At 41.2% G+C, this 19,095-nt stretch overlaps 2 protein-coding genes across 3 annotated transcripts in view; one reads left to right on the plus strand and one right to left on the minus strand.

Moving 5' to 3' along the window:
* IRAG2 (inositol 1,4,5-triphosphate receptor associated 2) overlaps positions 1–19,095 on the plus strand; it is a gene marked incomplete at its 5' end in the record, with an annotated part of 38,326 nt that overhangs the window by 15,362 nt on the left and 3,869 nt on the right. The window contains 18 exons of the mRNA XM_082773964.1: positions 662–825; positions 2,370–2,484; positions 2,919–3,081; positions 5,346–5,407; positions 6,337–6,402; positions 7,364–7,469; positions 8,502–8,649; positions 9,471–9,552; positions 12,708–12,754; positions 12,843–12,907; positions 13,031–13,144; positions 15,277–15,359; positions 15,490–15,562; positions 16,331–16,385; positions 16,473–16,500; positions 17,115–17,255; positions 17,393–17,527; positions 18,938–19,085. Coding sequence (XP_082630090.1) covers positions 662–825; positions 2,370–2,484; positions 2,919–3,081; positions 5,346–5,407; positions 6,337–6,402; positions 7,364–7,469; positions 8,502–8,649; positions 9,471–9,552; positions 12,708–12,754; positions 12,843–12,907; positions 13,031–13,144; positions 15,277–15,359; positions 15,490–15,562; positions 16,331–16,385; positions 16,473–16,500; positions 17,115–17,255; positions 17,393–17,527; positions 18,938–19,085 — 1,795 coding nt within the window. The remainder of the gene's footprint in view (positions 1–661; positions 826–2,369; positions 2,485–2,918; positions 3,082–5,345; positions 5,408–6,336; positions 6,403–7,363; positions 7,470–8,501; positions 8,650–9,470; positions 9,553–12,707; positions 12,755–12,842; positions 12,908–13,030; positions 13,145–15,276; positions 15,360–15,489; positions 15,563–16,330; positions 16,386–16,472; positions 16,501–17,114; positions 17,256–17,392; positions 17,528–18,937; positions 19,086–19,095) is intronic.
* The window catches only part of LOC309884735 (GTPase KRas), a 69,015-nt gene continuing 56,645 nt past the window's right edge, over positions 6,726–19,095 (minus strand). Inside the window, exons 17-18 of one of the 2 annotated variants that reach the window (XR_014318679.1) lie at positions 7,402–7,508; positions 6,726–6,920 (exon numbers count right to left, since the gene is read on the minus strand). The gene's annotated coding sequence lies outside the window, so the exon portion shown is untranslated. The remainder of the gene's footprint in view (positions 6,921–7,401; positions 7,509–19,095) is intronic. The other variant, XR_014318680.1, reaches the window with a different exon arrangement.

Raw genomic sequence — 19,095 nt, forward strand, 5'->3', positions numbered from 1 at the left:
TGCATTCAAATCAGTTCCAATGGACTTAACTGGATGTTGAAGAAGAGGTCATAGAAATTTAGATTTCTGCAAGATGGTCATTATTAAAACTTTTCCTTTACCAAGTACGTTTTTGTTGTTGGGCATCTTTCTAAAGGAAGTTTTTACAACTTCCTTGTGAACCATGTAATCCTCTGCCACTCTTAGTGTCTGCTTACTATAAGTGCTAGTTAACCATATATTAATTTTGCTATCTGTACACCCTAGATTGGAAAAAAAGGCTGAGTGTGGTTTCTGTCTTAGAAGGTTTTTTTTTTGTGTGTGGTTTTTTTTTTGGAAAAAAAAGTAGAAGCTGTTTGCCAAGTTGAACTGGGATACAGAATGCTTCAGATCTCTTGTTTAAAAAAAAAAAAAAATTAAAAAAATATTACTGCTCTGAAAGTACTAATGCTTGACAGGAGCTTAGCCTGTCTGTCCCCACATCCCATCAGTTCTAGAAGTGATAAAGCACAGGTCTGAAGGTTAGGTTTTGTCAATTCTCCTCTGCATTATTGCTGGCAGTGTTGGGTGATGATACGGTGAAGCAGGGAAATCAGTTCAGTGTGTAATTCAGGGCTCTGGTTTACCCTCTGTCTCTGCTCCTCATCTAACCAGGTGGCAACTCGATTTCAAAATTCCACAGGTTCTCAGGCAAGAGCTAGGGGAAAAAAGACATCTTTGGATCCAGAAACTTCACCTCTTGCAAAAATACAAAGAATCTCTAGATAAAGATTTTATTCGAATGGCAAGCAACCTGAGGCGAAACAGGACAGAGCAACTTCACCTAAGGAAAGAGCTCTCTGCCAGGTATCCCTTTAAAGCAGATGTGTTTCATTTATTTGTTTAAATTGTGTTGTGGAACAAAATTTACTGAATTCTGAAGGCCACCCCCCCTTTTTTTTTTTGCCATGGAGGAAATCTGCTGTTTTAGTGTAATATTATGCTAAACCCAGATCCGTTCTCCATGTGGGAGTTAAGGCTTGTGTATGAATTAACATATGAGCTTGGAGATGTCTCTGAAAACACCAGGGAAGACCACAAACTGAACAGTTAAAAGTGGGTAAAAGGGGTAGGAATGCTGCCTACCTAGCAGATGCAACCATTAAATAAACTGCTGGTTGTGTGTGAAGCTGAAGATCTGTAAAATACATACATCTGGGTATTGGTGTTTCTAGCATTACTGCAGCTATACCGTTGAGAAACTGAGGCAGTGAGTTACCTCATTACATATGAAAATATAACTCTAAATCTGAGTTTATTAGCCCATAGTTCCTGCTGGGAGCTTTGATGTTGCTGTCTTTTGCTGCCATATTTGTAGATGTAAACCCTTGTACTTCTTCCCTCCCACCTCTCCTAGACATTCAGGAAAGTAGCTAGTCAAGTTAAGGTTTTTGTTTGTTTTTCCAGAACAATTGATCTGGATTCATTGTCTTGTTTCAACATAGACTTACTCATAGTGTCAGCTTTCCACCATCCTACACTAAATTGTAAATTTTTGCATGCTTGCCCTTACTTGGGTTCAGGGTGCAAGTAGATTACTAGGGCTTTGCATCCCTGAGAGCTAACACAGAGCAGTCATACTGCTCTTTTACATTACTTATATTCAACTCACATTGTTAATGTAGACCTCCCACCTGCTTTTCCTTCAGTCAGAAAAGAGCTGATAAAAATACTGACAGCTTGGTTTCTTGATTCTCACTGCATTACCACTCTTTGTGGTGATAGCAACAAGGAAAAATAAAAACATATAAAAGTTAGAGAATAAGAGGGCAAGGGTTGTTTTGCAGTGAAAAAGAAGAGGTTTCTCAAAAGCAATTGTGTTTAGCACTGGTCCTGCGGTATGGCATCTGCTCACTGTCAAGTGAAATACCATCTGAATCACTTGGAAACTAATTAGCTGTGTACCTGTAGTCATAACTCCATTTTTTATTTTGCCAGGACAATTGACTCAATATTCAGTTATTTTGACCAAACTGGAAAATTTTTTCACAACTTGGTCAACTAAGCTTTTTATCTAGTGTCTCTAGGTAATCTCCAAGCTTCCACTATGGTACCCAGCTGTCTGGGGATGGCACAGACCTTTCACTGCTTAGCTAGGAAGAAACCAGGGAAAACCTCCATTCCCTTCCTACTTTCAGGGCTGTTAGAGGGAGAAAACTTGTCTGACTACCAGGTTAAATTGTTCTTGCTTAGTGCAAACTCCCTGGTGCTGGATCGTGGGGAGCCATGATGTGTGATGGCTGAATATGGTCTTTAATGCACATCTCAACAGCTAGTGTGTGTCATCTCCCAGGCATGCCTGCTCTAAAATGTCAGTAACGGATTGTGGTTTGTGCTCTTGCAACCTGCAGACAACGTGAGATAGAAACTGTCAAACAGTTGCAAGAAGAAGCTGCTGGCCAGGCAGAAGCCCTTGGTTTAGAGCTGCAGAAAGCTACAAAGCAGCTTGAGGATGCTAGCAAACAGGTAAGAGAGGACCTAGTTTATTCTACACAGAAAACAAGCAAGCAAATGCAGAATGCTATATACAATGCATTGCTGCTCTTGAGAAAGGAAATCGTGTGTTCGGAATGGAGTGCCTCACTGCAAAAGTGGAACCAGCAGAGGAAGTAAAATTTGAGGGGGTGGTGACAACAGTTTGCTGATGAAAGAGGCAGCATTGCATATTTGTGGTGGCTTAAAAAAAAAAAAGAGAAAAAAGCCAAAAATAGCTTCCATACACAGTCCACCCCAACTGTAAAAATGCAGAAGTTCAGAGGGAGCTTTATCACTTCCTGAGAGAGAACAGATGCAGTTCAGTTTCATTTACATGAAATGTAGTCTCCTTGTATTAACCAGGCTGATCTTTTTTATTTATTTTTCCTCCTTTTTTTTTTTTCTAAATATTGTTTCTTGCTTAGGCAAAGGATCAAGTTGAAGCCTTTCACTCTGCTTGTGAGGAAGCCGCATCCTTAAAATGCAAGTTAGAGGAAGCCATTTCTGAGCAGCAAAATCTCAAGGATGTGAATGCAGCTTTAACAAGCACTTGCCAGTTGCTTCAAGAAAAGGTGGAAGAGCAGAAAAGTGAGTAACTCTTGGCAATGTACCAGCATTCGCTCTTGCATGGGCGAATCCTTAGCTGATTATTTGTGATGAAGGGGAATAAGGCTGACCTGTGGGTCACCTGGTGGTAAAATGGTCTGTGAAAGTGTGTCAGGTGGGATTCCCATGAGTGGCTGTTGGGCTGTGCTGCAGCTGCAGACTCCTAAAACAATCTCCTGCCATATGAAGAAGGCTTAGTAACTCCATGGATAGCACTTCTTTACTGAAGGTGCTGTTCGCATACCTGAGTAGCCCACCTTACTCCTAACGGTCTAAGCTTTCTGTACCGAGGAGACTTGATTTTTATGCTCTACATTCCTCTTACTGTTTGGATTTGCTCTGTGTACCTAAATAACTGTGTGGTATGCAAAAGCTGCTTTCTTTGGTGGAAAGCAATAGTGTTATTGCATTGTGCATGTGCAACTTCTGCTGTGGAACCATGAAAACTTCATACTACATCTTCCTTGCTTGCACAAAAGGCTGGACACTTACATAAGGTAATGGCTTAATTCCATCACGTGGATTTTTTCTTCCAAATGCTGAAGAACCTATTGCTGCTGGGGAGAACAGCTGACTGCTTTTAAGCCCACTGAACATTTGGCATCAGGCATGCATTTCCGAATGCAATGCAAAATATAATTTATGATAGGCAAAAAGCTTAAGGGATGTGTGTGTTTTAAACACATTTCAGTGAAACTACAATTTGTCTTGTAGAAAAACTACACTGATTCCTATGCCTTAGCTCTATGGTACTGATGTGGCAACCAGAGCCCCAAGCTGTGCTTGCTGACTTGTGACCAATGTTTTGGCATTGTCTGCACGTGTATGTTCATGTTCCTTTCATGTCTACTGTTTTCTTCAAACTGTGGGGTGTTTTTTTAGCAAGAGTCATGGCAATGGAAATGTATTTTCTTCAGCTCTGAATTGATAAAGCACTTCTGCAAAGCAAGTTAGCATCAATAAAAAGAGAGAACCTCAGACACTGTGGAAGAGAGAGATTGGTGCCACTGACCCACAAAACCCAAACCAAAACAGCAAAGAAACAAAATCAAAAGCCCTACCAACTTTACAGCCAAAGTCTCATCCTTTCTTAAATGATTCTAGGTAGTTTGCAGAAGTGTTTTTGTAGATAGATAGAAGTAAACAGGTAGATCTGTAGAGAAGTTGGAAGATCTTATAAAGAACAGGACAGAAACAAGGATGGGGGGTAGGGGAAGGACAGTGCTCTACACTGGTTCCTGCAGAAAGCCAGGTCTAGTGCCCCTTCTGACTAAAGAACTGTTTTTTTTTGTTGTTGTTGTTTTTTTTTTTTTTTTTTTTTTCCCCTTCCTCCCCATTCTGTTTCCCTACTTTCCCTACCTGCATGATAAGAGATAAGAAATTGGGTAATATGTTGGCTGAAGAAGCTTCTACTCAACCCATGTTGGCCAGGCCCACGTAACCATGACTTGCAGCTAATGGCTACAGCCACTATACAGTGAAAAAAGCCTGAAAGAGCCACTGAGAGTAGTGTTCAAATTTTGCTTGGGCACTGAGGTGACAGTGCTAATGAAGTATTTTCTTCCTCCTCTCCAGTCCCTCAATATTAGATGTGATATAAAAGCTACAGTAGACTTGTATCAAGGTGTAAAAAACAAAAAACAACAACAACAACAACAAAACACACCAGGGGCTGCCTCTGTTTATCAAACTTGGAGAAAGAATGTTTCTAAGTATGAAATAAAGCCCATCTACTCTACTTTAAGGCCTTTTCTAGAAGTGTTCAGGATGCCCAAAGCCCCCATCCAACCCAACCTGGTCTTGGCCTAGTGGGAGGTGTCCCTGCCCATGGCAGTGGGGTTAGAACTGGATGGTCTTTAAGGTCCCTTCCGACCTAAACTACTCCATGATTGCCTGAAAACTTTTGTACAAATGCTTCTTCTGTAGAGCTGTAATGGAGTCATCCATTTCCACAGGGAACTGTAGCACATTAACACTGATGGCACTGGGAATTAACCCCTCGCTTTAGAGTAGAACAAGGGAAACATAAGCACGTGGAAAAAAGTGCCCAGGTCTTCTGTATGGTGGAACTTGCAAAACAAAAGGTAAAAACTCTTTCTGTGAAAACTGATGTAGATATGACTGGGCCAAAGTGAAATATAATGGGTTTGTGACAGGCAGCAGTTGGGTTACAGGCACTTTAATGCTGTACTGTTCCTTCTCAAATTATAAGGGACCCTCTAAGACTTGTAAATGTCTCTTCATAGCTACTGTTAATGCACTGAGAGGGGAACTGCTTAAAGGACGACTCTGTGAATGGCAGTGCCAGGTATGAAGCTTGTCTGGTAGGAGAAGAAAAGGTAGGTTTGCACACTACATGTTCTGGTGGAAGGACATCTATAGCTGAGGTGAACTGCAAGTAATTTGGCAGCAGCTTTCTTCTTTTTGGCTGTGGAGACAAAGTGAACTCTCTGTACTGATCTACAATACACATCATTTACCTTCAACCTTTTTGAAAAGATGGGCTCAAACTTACAGCAGTGGTGTGGTGTTGTAAACAGCTGTGTTGGCTGTAAACAGTTGTTCACAATCATGCTTAATGTAGGTGAGGGAAACCTTCCTTGATGGGATGGTGTGAGTTGTCCCCCACAATCAGCCCTCTCTTCTGCAGGCAGTCTTCCAAATAACTGCTTAAAATTTTGTTATAAAACACTTCCAATATCCAGGCATTGGAATATCCAGTAAAATAGTTATTACCTTCATGCCCCTCTGTGGAAATATGCTGGAAGTTATATAACTCTGGAATACTCTGCTTTGAATAAATATACTTTCTTCAACTTTAGGAGGGGGTGGAGGGGGAGTTATAGTGGGAAGATTTTTTTCCCAACTGGCTCTAGTAAAGAACGCTGTAGCTCAGCATCTGAGCAGTCTAGATTTAACACAGAATAACAAAGTATTTATGAAGACAAGCAGAAGATCCTAAAATGTATCTTAAGCGGTAACAGGGACATCAGAGGAGCAGAATCAGAACTGTGGACCAGCTGCACGAGAATAAAACATGTATTTGTGCATAATGGTCTGAAGAAATAAAGGCTGAAACTAGCATGGGGAAACAACTGCATATTTTTCCCGATAACTGAAAATAGTTCAGCTGGAAAGATAAAATTCCATTTTTGTTCACAATCAGTTGTAGTATTCCTTTTTTTTCCCCAAATCTCCTATGCCTACTTTCCTTACACTGTTTCTCTATTGCAACAGCACTGTGTAGATGAAGGATCTGATTACGGTCTACTGCCTACATCAGCTGAGCCAGTGAAGAGGAAGGTAAGTGTTTGTTCTGATCACTGCCAAGCCTGCTAAAATGTGGTACTTGCTTTGTTTGTATGTTCTTTCATGACCTGGAGGAAATAAGTCTCCTTGTGAGAGACTTTGCCAGGTCAAACAAACTACTTTTTTTTAATGTGTATATATAAAATGTGTAGATGCACACGCATGCACATATACAAAAGTATATTCAAAACTTTATTGCAAAGTTAGTTTCCTATTGATTTTGAGCAGTCTCTGTGACAAAATATAGGCACTTGTTAAATTGCCTTTTGAGAAGGATCAGAAGCTGAAAATGGAGATGCACTCTTTAATTTCTCTTCCATTACTTGTTGTTTATGCAACACTTAGTAAATTGCAGCTGTGTTAATGTTATTTCAGAAGTTTCTTCCAACCAACTTCACATGATACCTCTTCAGCACTAACCAGCAAATAGGTGGTGTATGTTTGTGAGGCAGGCAGGCAGCACCTTCTCTGCATGCACCAGGGCTCAAGTTGGAGTTGTCCTCATGCCTCTGCTAAAGGAAACACATTCTGCTTAGTAGGTGCCAGACATTGGGGAAGTGCTCTCTGTCTTGGCCTGCATGGTTGATTTGGCTTGTGAAGAGGTAGAGAAGGAAAGATTGGCTTTGGTTTGGTTTGGTTTCTTCCCTCTTCCACCCTGCTTGTCTTGCTTTTATCCCATCCATTTATATTTCTTTTACCTCTCCCAAACCTAGCTGAAACCAACACAGATGTCAAAAGTGTAAAGTTTCAACTTTTAATTATTCTGCCTTTTCTTGTATTCATTCTGTTCATAAAGGATATAAGCTTTTCTAGAAGAAGAAATATACACATATATATGTATAAATTAGAATTCTATTACACAGATGCATTTCTGTGTGTGTGGTGGCTGGGAGCTGTTGGCAGTTGTGTATTCAACATGACTGAAGATCAGCTCTTTCCACTTTTCCATTATCAGCTCCATTGCCCTAAAAGACTGTGGAGTGAAGGACTCACCTTGCACGCTGAACTTCACAGGACCTTGCCCTCAGATATTTCAGACTGGTGTCTTACACCTCTGCTAGGTAAGACCTAGTGGTGTTGGCCAATCTTCTGTCTCTCTCCTGAAACACAAAAATAGTTAATAGGAGGAATGGAACAATCTCACTGGTGCTAAACATGCTAATAAGCTGTGGAAAGCCTACTGTTGGCTTTAGCTTATTTTGCATGTGATTGGATGCTGAATCATGCCTTTAATGCTTTCCATTAGAGGTTTGAAAAGATGACTGCCTGTGAGTCTACCAGGAGTCCTAAAAAGCCTAAGGAGGTATTGTAATAAATCATGTAGTCAGGTATACTCCTGACAAAGTACTTGCAAGTGTGAATTGACAGGGCTTGAGTTGTTTTCCCCATTCATCCTCTTGGCTGGAATACAATGTGGTGTAGCAACTGATGCCCTGCTACTGAGCTAGGGCCAATCCTGGTTTAAAAACCTGGATGAGTAACAGCTTTTAAGAATCGTGTAATAGTATACACTTCTCCTGTGTATATTAGGCTATTTGTACTTCCCCACAATTCCACTGTGCTGCAGAGTTCATTTGGTATTTTATAAACAAAGTGTTTCTTCTGCTGTGTACAACACAATGACTCTTCTTGTACAAGCTATAAAATACTCAGATGTAATCCTGTGCCATACTGGGGAGAAATGGAAGAAGAATTTGTTTGACTGCATGTGCTATCTCAGTGTAGTTACAGCTTGCAGTAATATTGTGATCCAGCCACAAATAAGGCAGGTATTTGCATCTTGCACCAATCAAATATTAATACAGAAAAGATCACAGTAAACAATCTATTTCCTGCTGTCCTCTGTCAGACAATGCTTCACTAGACCAGTACTGTCCTATGAAGAAGTTTCTATAACTTTTTTCTCCATGTACAAAAATATGTGAAGCCCACCTAGCCTCTTTCACAGCAAGATGAAAGGTGTCTTATTTTAAATCATTATTAAGTTGGTCTGCTAAATGACTATCTTAGTCATTTAAGGCAATATTTGACTCTTAGGTCTATGTCCAGCTTTTCCTATGACCACTGCTCTTCACACTTTTCTCTTTCAACAGATGCTCTGACCTTGGAGACCTCGGTACCAGATAACTCTCCTGTGCCCAGCTGGAATCCCCCGTGCAGACAGTGCTCTAGCAGCTGCACATTTGAAAGCTGTGATCTGGGTCACACGTCTGCTTCGGATGTGACATCAGTAGAGTGCAAGTAAGATGGCAAAAAACATCTCTTTATGGTGAAGGGTGGAAGAATCCATGGGATTTAGCAGGTCCTGGGGGATGATGTATCCCCAGAACATACTGAGTTCAACAGTAGGGCATCTCTTAAGAAACAGTGGACACTCAGTGCTCAGCTAATGGCATTTTGGGTGTAACACCTTGGACCTTTTCACAAGAGTAATATTAGAACTCTTCACTGAAATGCTGCTATGACCACCAGCTATGCACAGTGATGGTGTTCCTGTTTGATATTTGGAAAACTGAGGTATGAGGTAGGTGTTCTTGTGTCTATTTTCAGTATTTAACTTATGATTGACACTCTCACTTAAGAGCCAAAATGCTGTTGGTTTTGAGGAGTCAATTTTTTGGCAGAGTTTAGAGCAGGAATTCTGAGATCTTGCCTATCAAGCTGCCTCCTTAGATGTTTCAAACAGATTGAACAGTGTAAGGCTATGAAAGTTAGCTAACTATTGTCAGTGAATATTTAAGAAGAAAGATAAGGATATTCCTGAAGATGCAGAGGCAGGCAGCCTGCAGCAAAAGGCTTAGTAGTTCTTGAAGCTTTTTGCCACTTTTTTTTCCCCCCTTTTTTCTAGAGAAGTGCAGTGTGGAGGAGGCTAGGAGAAGGACAGGTGGTGGTTCTTGCTGTCTGGGGGAGGAGGGGTTGATGTTTGTGATGAATCTCTCTCTGAGAGACTGGCTGTCTGTCTCTACAGATAGTGGTGGCTTTGGTTGTTATGTGCTTAAGGAAAACAGGCTATATATCTCACTGTTGTTTGGGCAATATGCAAATAAAATGTGTATTGCCAGGTGGAAAATATACTCTGCTGATAACTATACTGATGCAGACCTTCCTGTTTCCATTACAATGATGGACTCTTCACTTACTGAGGTGAGTGCTGTCTCTGACACCCCAGACATGGTTTTGAATGGGTTCAAGTAATTATGCCTTATAAATACCCTTAAGATCCAGACTGGGCAGCTGTAAACCAGTGTTGTAATCAAGCTGGCATCAGTCAGCAGGGTGCTGTGACAGCTTGTTTTCTGTGGGGCACTCCCTTCTACTTGGGCCCAACCCTGGAATATTGTAGGGATGGACCTAAATGTCTTGATGTTCATGTGCAGCTGGGTCATGCTTTTAGCTGGGGAGTAATTTTTTATTTTTATTTTTTTTAATGGTTTCAAGGCTTAAGCAAGTGTTATTTCTGCAGTAATACTCAGTTTTGCTAGGGAAGTCTGAGTGACTTCACTTACCCACCTGTAAGTAATCACGGGATGTTTTAGTTGTGAATGCTGCCTTTCTTTGCACTTTCTCCCACAGCTACCATGTAACAGCTGAAAAATAGCATCTTTGCAGTACATGAGACCTTCCCTCAGCTGCGTGCTCAGATATGCCTTCATGGCTGTATTGAATCCAGCATCTATCAGAGCACTCCCTCCCACAGCTCAAGCTGTCAATCAGCTTTTTCACGGCAGCAGCCTGATGAGCCCCAGCTCAGTGCACTCAGCTGTGCTTTGTGCACGGCACTGTAATACTCGCTGCCGAAATCCAAACCTCAGCCCCACAGGCATGGTTTTATAACAAGCTTTACAAATGCCAGCGTTGGTGGCAGTGATGGAAGGATATTGGTCTGCTATTTTGATGAACCTGGGAACAAACCACGCAACACCAGTGAGCAACCCTACCCTGGGTGCTGTGCATCCCAGTGATGACTTGAGGCAGAAAGTGCAGTCAAGGTAGAAAGTATGAGGGGTGGGGAATGCCCATGGTTTCAGCCTGCTTTTTGGCTGCAGTAGAGGAGGTGAGGAATTCCCTCACTTGTGCTGCTGCTACTTAAATTACCTTAAAGAGGATAATCCCAAGGGAGGCTCTTGCTTTATCCAGCCCTTCTCGGAAATGACAGCCTCTCAAAGTTGTTTGAAACATCTGTGCTTAATGAAGCACTAATGAAGCTCTGGAGCTTCCTGTGAATCCAGCTGGATTCACAAGTGTCACTTTCTTTGTTTTTACACACACACGCACACGCGCGCGCGCGCACACACACACACACACACACACACACAAATATAAAAACCGAGAATATTCTAGAGGGGAAAAATGAAAACATTAAAGCTTTTCCCCAAAGAAAAAGGTAAAGGAATTGTATCCAGTATCTGTTCCTAAAAACTGTGACGTGCAGCAAAATTTGAATATCCTCGTTTAATAGGAAAAGTATCCCTAGGGTTTTTTATTTGCACAGTGGTTGCAGGTGTGTTTGATCAGAGTGAGCCCTTCAGCATGTAAGTAACTTGAGTTTTTCTGTCAGAGTTGTCATTGTAGGTGTTCAGGGGCTATTAAATAAAGGAGTTCTTGTGATGCCAGATGAATATTGGGCTTCTTATGCTTGTTTTGATTTTATGAAAGTCTTGTAGTTCAAAAACTAGAAGAAAGGTCTCCAAAATATTAATGCTTTTTCATGGAGTTTATATAAGATTGTGGTCAGAACTTACCTGCTGTGGTAGAGGATCTTTAGATTGTTTTGCTAATTCAAGGGATGGAGGTGGAAAGTGATCATGATTCTAATGCAGGATCTTCACCATTATAATCTTTTTATTAGGAAGAAGAACCATTTTCTAATGCTCTGCAAAATCCTATTTTATTAGGAAATGTAGCAAGTGTTTTATAGTTTTTCCTCTTTAAGTTTACCTGTGCAATCCTAATGTGAACAGCTAGTATGGATTTTTTTTAAATGGAATTGAGGATTTTGCTTCATTGCAAACAGAAAATCATTGGCCATGAGTCACCTGGGGAGGGAGGAAGCATGTAGAACAACGCATTGCTTTGGTCGCTTCCAGATGGCATATGTTTTCTGGGTAGGGTGGTGTGTGCATGTGTTTTAACTGTCCTCCAGGTTTCTTTTAGCTTCATTCCAACATACTACTCACCCTTCACCTTCTCATTCCCTGTTACTCCTGTAGACCTAATGTCCTGGACAAGACAAATACTATGTTTTACTTCCTTAAGCTTAAAAGAGAATTCAAATATGAATAAAAATAGCCTGGATTTGCTTTGGAGGAAACATTGGCTGGCTTGGGGCATAGACTCTGCAATGGCAGTCAAGCTCTGTGGAGGAAAAAGATCAAGTACTTACTGATGCTGGGAGCAGCCAATGCTGTACAGAGCCCCCAGGGGCTTGGCCATCTGCTGTTCAGCAACAGCTTGTTCTCTACTGTGCAAGCACCCCTTTCTGGGGTCCTCCAAGGATGTTTAAGGGAAACAGGAAGATAACAGATACCTCTAGGTGATCACTTGCTGATGGGGTTTTTCTGTTCCCAACACCACTTGTGTAGTGCTCTTGGGATTTGTAGGGAGCTATCCAAAGCTGGATGGTTCCACACCTCCTCTGCCTGAAGAAAAGGTTATTTCTCATTCCTCTGTGCTACTTTCATGAAAAGAAGGAGGCCTGAAGCCTTCTGAAAAGCCTAGGTAGTTGTTATATATCATCATGAAAACAAGCGTCACTCCAAAATGAGCTCTAGAATGCACAACAGAACAGGCAGGCTTCCATAGGCAGGTTTTCTGCATTCCAAATCATCTGCTCAGTAAAGTTGTTAAAAGTAATGCTTTTATCTACCTAAATGAGTCGGATGTCTATAGCTGAGTGAAGTTCTGTGCACTTTATGACCTCAGAAAATGGATGTAACCTGATGCACGGCATTAGGACAGCAAGGTGGTACAGTAATACCATCTTCAGTACTATACTTCAGTCATTTGAAAACAGGTTGGAAGCAAAACATGAAGTCAGGAACCAAAATATATCTCTAAATGTGATACTCCTGAGGTAAGACTTCTGCAGAAAGTTATCACTCTTAATGATGATATGGCAAGCTGCATGTTATATGTACAGGTGGCTATAGACTAGCAGATGAATCTGCAGCCACTTATCATCCAGTTCTCTGCTAATTCAGGTACAGCTGCAGTAATTATTAAAAACTTTGACATAATTTTTTTTCTATGTGTGGGGCAACCCTTTTGTCTAACACTAACCTTTCTCTCTTTCTGTTAAGATGGACCGTGCAGAGCCATCAATACCAGTCAGCTCGATCCCATCCAGGTCAGGTTTTGGGGGGAAGGGAGGGTGATGTCTTTAATGTAGTTATATAATATGGATCAATATTTGAAAAATAATTTTCTGTTGACAGTGATCACTTAACTTCACCCCAAGAAGTTCCTACATCCTCTTCAGAAAGCACTGTGCCAGTAACAGGTAAGCCCTTAAACTGGAGTACAGACAGGTAAACTTCTTGTGCTGAAAGTCTCAAAACAGATACGCTGAAGTCTGCATTTAATGAACAGTAAGTGCCCTGTCTTCTGTTGTCTGATGTTCTAGGCTGTCTTGTTATGGAGGAAAAGCCACCCAAGCACTCATGTGCAAAAGAGGAAGTTGTGCCAACTTCCGCAGCAATGGAGAAAAACAATAAGGATCCTGCTGGTTCTGTATCAGGTACAGTAACTGCTGCAGCCACGCTGGCATTCACGCAGTGAGGAAACAGCTTGCTTCCAGTGCATCTTTGATGTGAGGAAGCTGAGTAAGAAAAATAACTTGATGTTTGCAACAACAGACATTCACAACTTGCTTTCACCTGCAAGCGCTCTAAACTTTCCCCAGAACTAAGCAGGAATAAGGTCTATCTGGTTGTAGAAGGCAGGTGGCCTTATAGTGCTACAAGAAGTAAACATGAAACAACTTAGTGACATCATGATGCTTGCTCAGCTGGCAGAACACTGTGTGGGTACTAAACCCCATGCAATTTTTAGGAGGAGAAAGATGATCTCTTTCATGGTTCTAAAAAGTTTGACACACAACTGGATTAAAAAATGTTTTCCTCTTTCAAAACTGAAGCTCAGAGCACGAGAAGATGGGGTGGGTCAGGAGGAGAGATGGGGACAGGGCCTTTGTGTACAATCCTGCCTTAACTCTATAGTCACAAACATCCAGAAAAATTATTCTTACCAGATCTGATGGTGCTTATTTCACTTATAAACTAAAAGTAAAACAAAACTAAACTGTGTGTGTACAGTGTATTTAAGCTATTTTTTAAAAAGTTGATCTGAATAAGCAGCACAGAATACATGAGTGTGCTTGCTTGTAGTTATTTTTTAACCTTTACCTAAATACGAGATCTCTTTTTGCTGTTGTCTTTTGGTTTTCTTTATTTAGTAGTCTTCCTGAAATCTAATTTAGTCCCCTCACTTAAATATATTTTCTTTCAACTGATTTGCCTCTGCAGTTAATTTTCATATCTGGTGTAGGTGCCTTTGACAAGGAGGAAACAGATATGCAAAACAGATCAAAAAGAGTCCAAATAGCTTTAGCTTTAAAGTCTGAGATCCTGCTGCTTGTTGTACATCACCTCCAAATAGAAAGCCTTTCTAGCATTAGAATGGAGACACTGATGAATCTCACCTGTGGTTTTTAATAATACCACACCATGTCTTCTGAAGGTGCTTGGGAGCCAGGTCAGATACTTAGGGCTGCTGCAAAAAGTCAGCAGGGACAAAAGGCAGACTAAGCAGAGGATGCTGTCAATGTGAAGGTTGAAAAGAGAAAGCACTTCAGATGTGAAACTTTTTTTTTTTTACTTGTGCCGTTTCTTTGGCTTGCATCTGTGTGTATGTGTGCATGACTATGTAAATGGAAAGGAAAAAAACCTAGATATTTTAAAAGGTATAAATAGCTACCAGAGTTACTGCTGCACATAAAATTAATGTAATTCTGAGATTTTCATCAGTTTCTTAAAAATAAAATAAAATAAAATTAATCCCTTTTTAATAGCTGTCATTCTGTAGTTTACTTTTTGAATGTTTTAAACTTCTAGATTGTGGTTGTTACAAGTTTGTGTTGTATTTGAGCTGGCATCATCAACTCTCAAACTTACCAATTCTGGCAAAGAGTTCGTTTGTTGGCTCTATCATCAGTCCGCTAGTTCATTTTTAGGTACGAAGGACAGTCCAAGTGTCAGGATGTTTGAAGTTTATGGGCTCCTGAAATACCACAACTGTGTGCATTTCATGATCTGGTTATGCTCAGGATACTGTAATAGTAGCTGATGTAGCATGTTGTGAAACATCAGATCAAGTCTGATCTTTCGCAAAGAGGAGAATTATAAACGATCATCCCTTCTGCTATTAATTTGTGCATGTGATTATTTTTTTTTTTGCTACCTACCTTTTTGCTACCTTGCCAATAGACATCAAAATATTCATTATAATTGGTCTCTCTAAATAACAAATTCCTGCTGGTAGCAAATTGAGATTCACTTAGCTGAGAGAATATTACTGTTACTTTTGTGGCTTCACTTAGAGCAACTACTATCAGAAGAATGTCTCACAAATGTGTAGCACTTCTTACTGTGACTTACTATTTTCAAGCCAAAGATAATGTACTATCACGTTCCTTCCTTAATACCTTTACAGCATGCTTACCTGCCTCTCCTTAATGTCCTCTACTGGCATTTGCTACAGTTTTTCATTTGTTTTTGGTTTTTGACCTGTTGGTCAATGGCTAGTACTCTGAGTGTGTTGGAGGCTTGTTTTGCTTTTATTACACTTGTTTTCTGGAATGTTTCCTCCCAGGGCCTGATCTAATCAAGAAAGAATTCAGCCCTGTGGTAGAAGAACACAAAACCTCACTGCAAAATCTTTTAAAGAAAGACCCGGTAAGAATTCTAGTGACACTGAAATGTCAAACTGCTTTGACTGAGCAGTGACTACCAGAGGAGGGCGCGGGCCCCACCGCTGTTTTTGTGGCTGTTGCTTTACTGCAACTACTCTCTGACTTCCTTTTAGGAGATGGGCCTGGAAAAGGAAACTAATAAAGAGCAGAGTGAGGTAACACCAGCCATAGTTCCCAGCAGGAAAGGTAAGAGTTTGCTGTTGAATTAATCTGCATAACTTACTGAAGTGCAGACCTTGGTCACTTGTGCCAACAGCTGTGTAAACAGCTGTAGAGAGCTGCCTGGACTACACCAATTATTATGTGGGGTTTTTGTTTTAAGGGGTAGTAGCTGCGGTTAAAAAATCAGAATGGGCTAGCGGTGGACAAAAGGAAGATGTTATCAAGCAAAAACCTGCTTCTGATTTCTGCAGATACTGATCTAACTCAGTCTTCCTCTAGACAGAATTTCTTAGAAGTTGCAAAGCAGCTAGGCTATTTGAAACTGGCATGCATGTCCTCCCCAAAGATTTATAAAGCAGCACCCCTTACACTAACTGGAGTTTTGGGTAAAATGGTATAGATAAGCTGGACAATGTTTCTGCTAATCTGTGCTTAGACACCTCCACTTTTGTGGTCACCTGACCTTTTGCTTTTGGAGTTGAGTAAAAGCTAGTGATGTAAGTCACGTAACATCCTGGGGGATGAACCTATGGGCTGAGGACTTGCACCAAAGCCTAGAATTAACCATTCCCATACTAATAAGATACTAGTTGAAGCTGACTAAACAGCTAACTTCTGTGGCTCTGTGCAAGAGTGCTTTCCAGTCTCAGCTGGCATTCTAACCCCAATGTACTGAGGTACACAGTGCTTTTATCAGCAAGAGCTGGAAACCTTAGCCATGGCTGCTGTTAGAGCTTTAAATGCTTTCAGAAACCATTTTTGGTCTGAGAACTTCTTTTTTCTTCTTCTCAGGGAGCTCACCCATTGCAGGTGGCATTAAAGGGGATAAAACAAAGCAAAATGAGCTGTAAGTGTTTTGTCTTTCAGTGATCACCTGCAGGTATGAATTTAGAGCTACAGTCTGTTACATGGTTGTTTTCTTCTTATCCTACAGTGATTCGCCTAATGAGAAAGAGGTGGAAGTAAGTCTCAACTGCTTGTATCCTTAGATATCATGGACAACAGCAAGATCTTGTAGATAGCCATCACTAATATTTTGTTCTATCTAAAAAGAATGCCACTGAGTAGCTCAAATTGGATGTATTTCTGTAAATTGGTTTTTGAAATCTTTCTAAACCCTCTTGGCATAAACAATATGTTTCCATATTCAACAAACTATTGAAGGGACAAGATAAGGTAGAAATCTGTAAAGCTGAACAAAACATTCACTGCAAATTAAATGTTTGTAAGTGTTGAGGAGCATAGCTGTGACCTCCTCCCAGGCAGAGTGTGCAGGTTTAAGACTTTTTTTTTTCTCTCCCAAAGGACACAGATAACATACTGCATGCTGCCAGGATATTACTTGTTCTGGTTGCAGGTTATTTCCCCCCACCACTACAGATGGGAGGACTGTCTTTAGGGAAAGGACTGTCTTTGGGGAAGCAAGCTATGTTTGCTTCTCTTCTGTATCTCACCTGTAGCTTTGTTCATGGGGCATATTCCCAAATGTCACTTCAATATACAGATCTACTTTAAAAAAAAAAAAAAAAGTCTGCATCACTTGGATTATTCTGAAATCTGTTCTTCTGCACAACAGGCTGAATTTCTGAGACTGTCTCTAGGTTTTAAATGTGACTTGTTTACCTTGGACAAGAGGGTGAGGCTTGAAGAAAGATCCCGCGACTTGGCTGAAGAGAACTTGAAAAAGGAGATCACAAATGCTCTAAAGATGTTAGAGGTTAGTGTAAGCTGAGACTGTTGGATGCTAATCTTGAGACTGTGTGAGCCTGAACACAGCCCCTCAGTGCCATCACTTGAGTTTGCCCTTCTTACTAATAGATCATATTTGTTTTTCTTACCAATGTGCCTCTTTAGGCTTTAGTTCCTTTGTGTGAAGAAGATAACCAAGCACAAGAAATTATTAAGAAGCTGCAGAAAAGCTTGCAGTTCCTTAGCCAGTATGCAGCCCGAGTCGCCAGCAGAGCAGAGATGTTGGGAGCTATTAATCAGGTAACACTATGTACATGTGTCTTATACAAAAGCTTCTAGATGTTAAGGAATAGCACTACCTGTTTGCTAGGCTGCTGATTCCAGATCTAAATGTGTGAATGTCATGCATGTGAAGCAAACTGATACAGTTTAGTCCTAGCTCTCTCTTCTCACGTCTCTGCTTGCATTATCATTATGACAAATCTCAGGCATTGTAAGAGCAGCTACATTGCACTAGCACTGTGCAAAAACACAACCAAAAATGTGGTGCTGATTTGAAAAAAAAAAAAAAAAAAAAGGCAGCGTAGGGCTGTATACAGTAGAGTGTACAAGAATAGGATGTGGTAATGATTGTCTTTATACTGTAATGGTAAATCCCTGCCTTATGGAAAGGATTTTAACAGGGCTTTGGACAAGGCTTATATGCTAAACCTATGCAAGTTGACAAATATCTACTCAAATGCTACGTGTAGTAGTATAATGCTGAAGAATAGTATGAGTCTTTCTTGACAATAAGTACTAGTAAATGTGGGTGCCTGTTGAGGCTGTAGATCAGAGAAAGTTAATGAGGAGTTGTAACGATTCAGAAAATGTTCTGAACTATGTTAGGGTGAGGGGGATCACTGAAGAAATGAGACCTGCATAACTTGGGCATGGGATCATTGAACTGTTTGGGTTGGAAGGGACCTTACAGATCACCTAGTTCCAACCCCCCTGCCATGGGCATGGACACCTCCCACCACACCAGGCTGCCCAAAGCCCTATCCAGCCTGGCCTTGAACACCTCCAGGGATGGGGCATCCACAGCTTCTCTGGGCAGCCCATGCCAATGCCTCACCACTCTCTCAGTGAATTGTTTTTCCTTATGTCTGACGTAAAACTACCCTTTTAGGGTAGATTTAAAACAATTCCCCCTTGTCCTAAGAGAGTTTAAACTATCACTACACCCCCTGACAAAGAGTCCCTCCCCAGCTTTCCTGTAGGCCCCCTTTAGGCACTGGAAGGCTGCTGTAAGGTCTCTCTGGAGCCTTCTCTTCTCCAGGCTGAACAATCCGAACTCCCTCAGCCTGTCTTCAGAGAAAAGGTGCTCCAGCCCCTTGATCATCTTTGTGGTCCTCCTCCGGACTTGTTCGAACAGGTCCGTGCCCTTCTTGTGCTGGGGGCTCCAGAGCTGAACACAGGGCTCCAGCTGGGGTCTCACAAGAGCAGAGCAGAGGGGAGGATCACCTCCCTTGCCCTGCTGGCCACACTGTTTTTGATGAGATGAGAGATGGTGAAACTTAGCAAGTATGATGCAAAATCGTTTCACTTTAATCCACAATGATGTAAGATGACAGTAGATGGTCAAGGGGAAAAAAACTGCATCATGTTTAGATTAAGATGTTCCTCAGACACTTTTTTTTCCTACTGCTGTTGGTCTCTTCCTTTTAGGAGAGCCGTGTCAGCAAGGCTGTGGAAGTAATGATTCAACATGTGGAAAACCTGAAGCGCATGTACACAAAAGAGCATGCAGAACTTGAGGAGCTGAAACAGGTCCTGCTCCAGAATGAGAGATCGTTTAGCTCTCTTGGAGATCGAGGTAACCTAAG

This window comes from Aythya marila, assembly GCF_965140915.1.
Source record: "Aythya marila genome assembly, chromosome: 1".
In the NCBI taxonomy this organism is placed as follows: Eukaryota; Metazoa; Chordata; class Aves; order Anseriformes; family Anatidae; genus Aythya; species Aythya marila.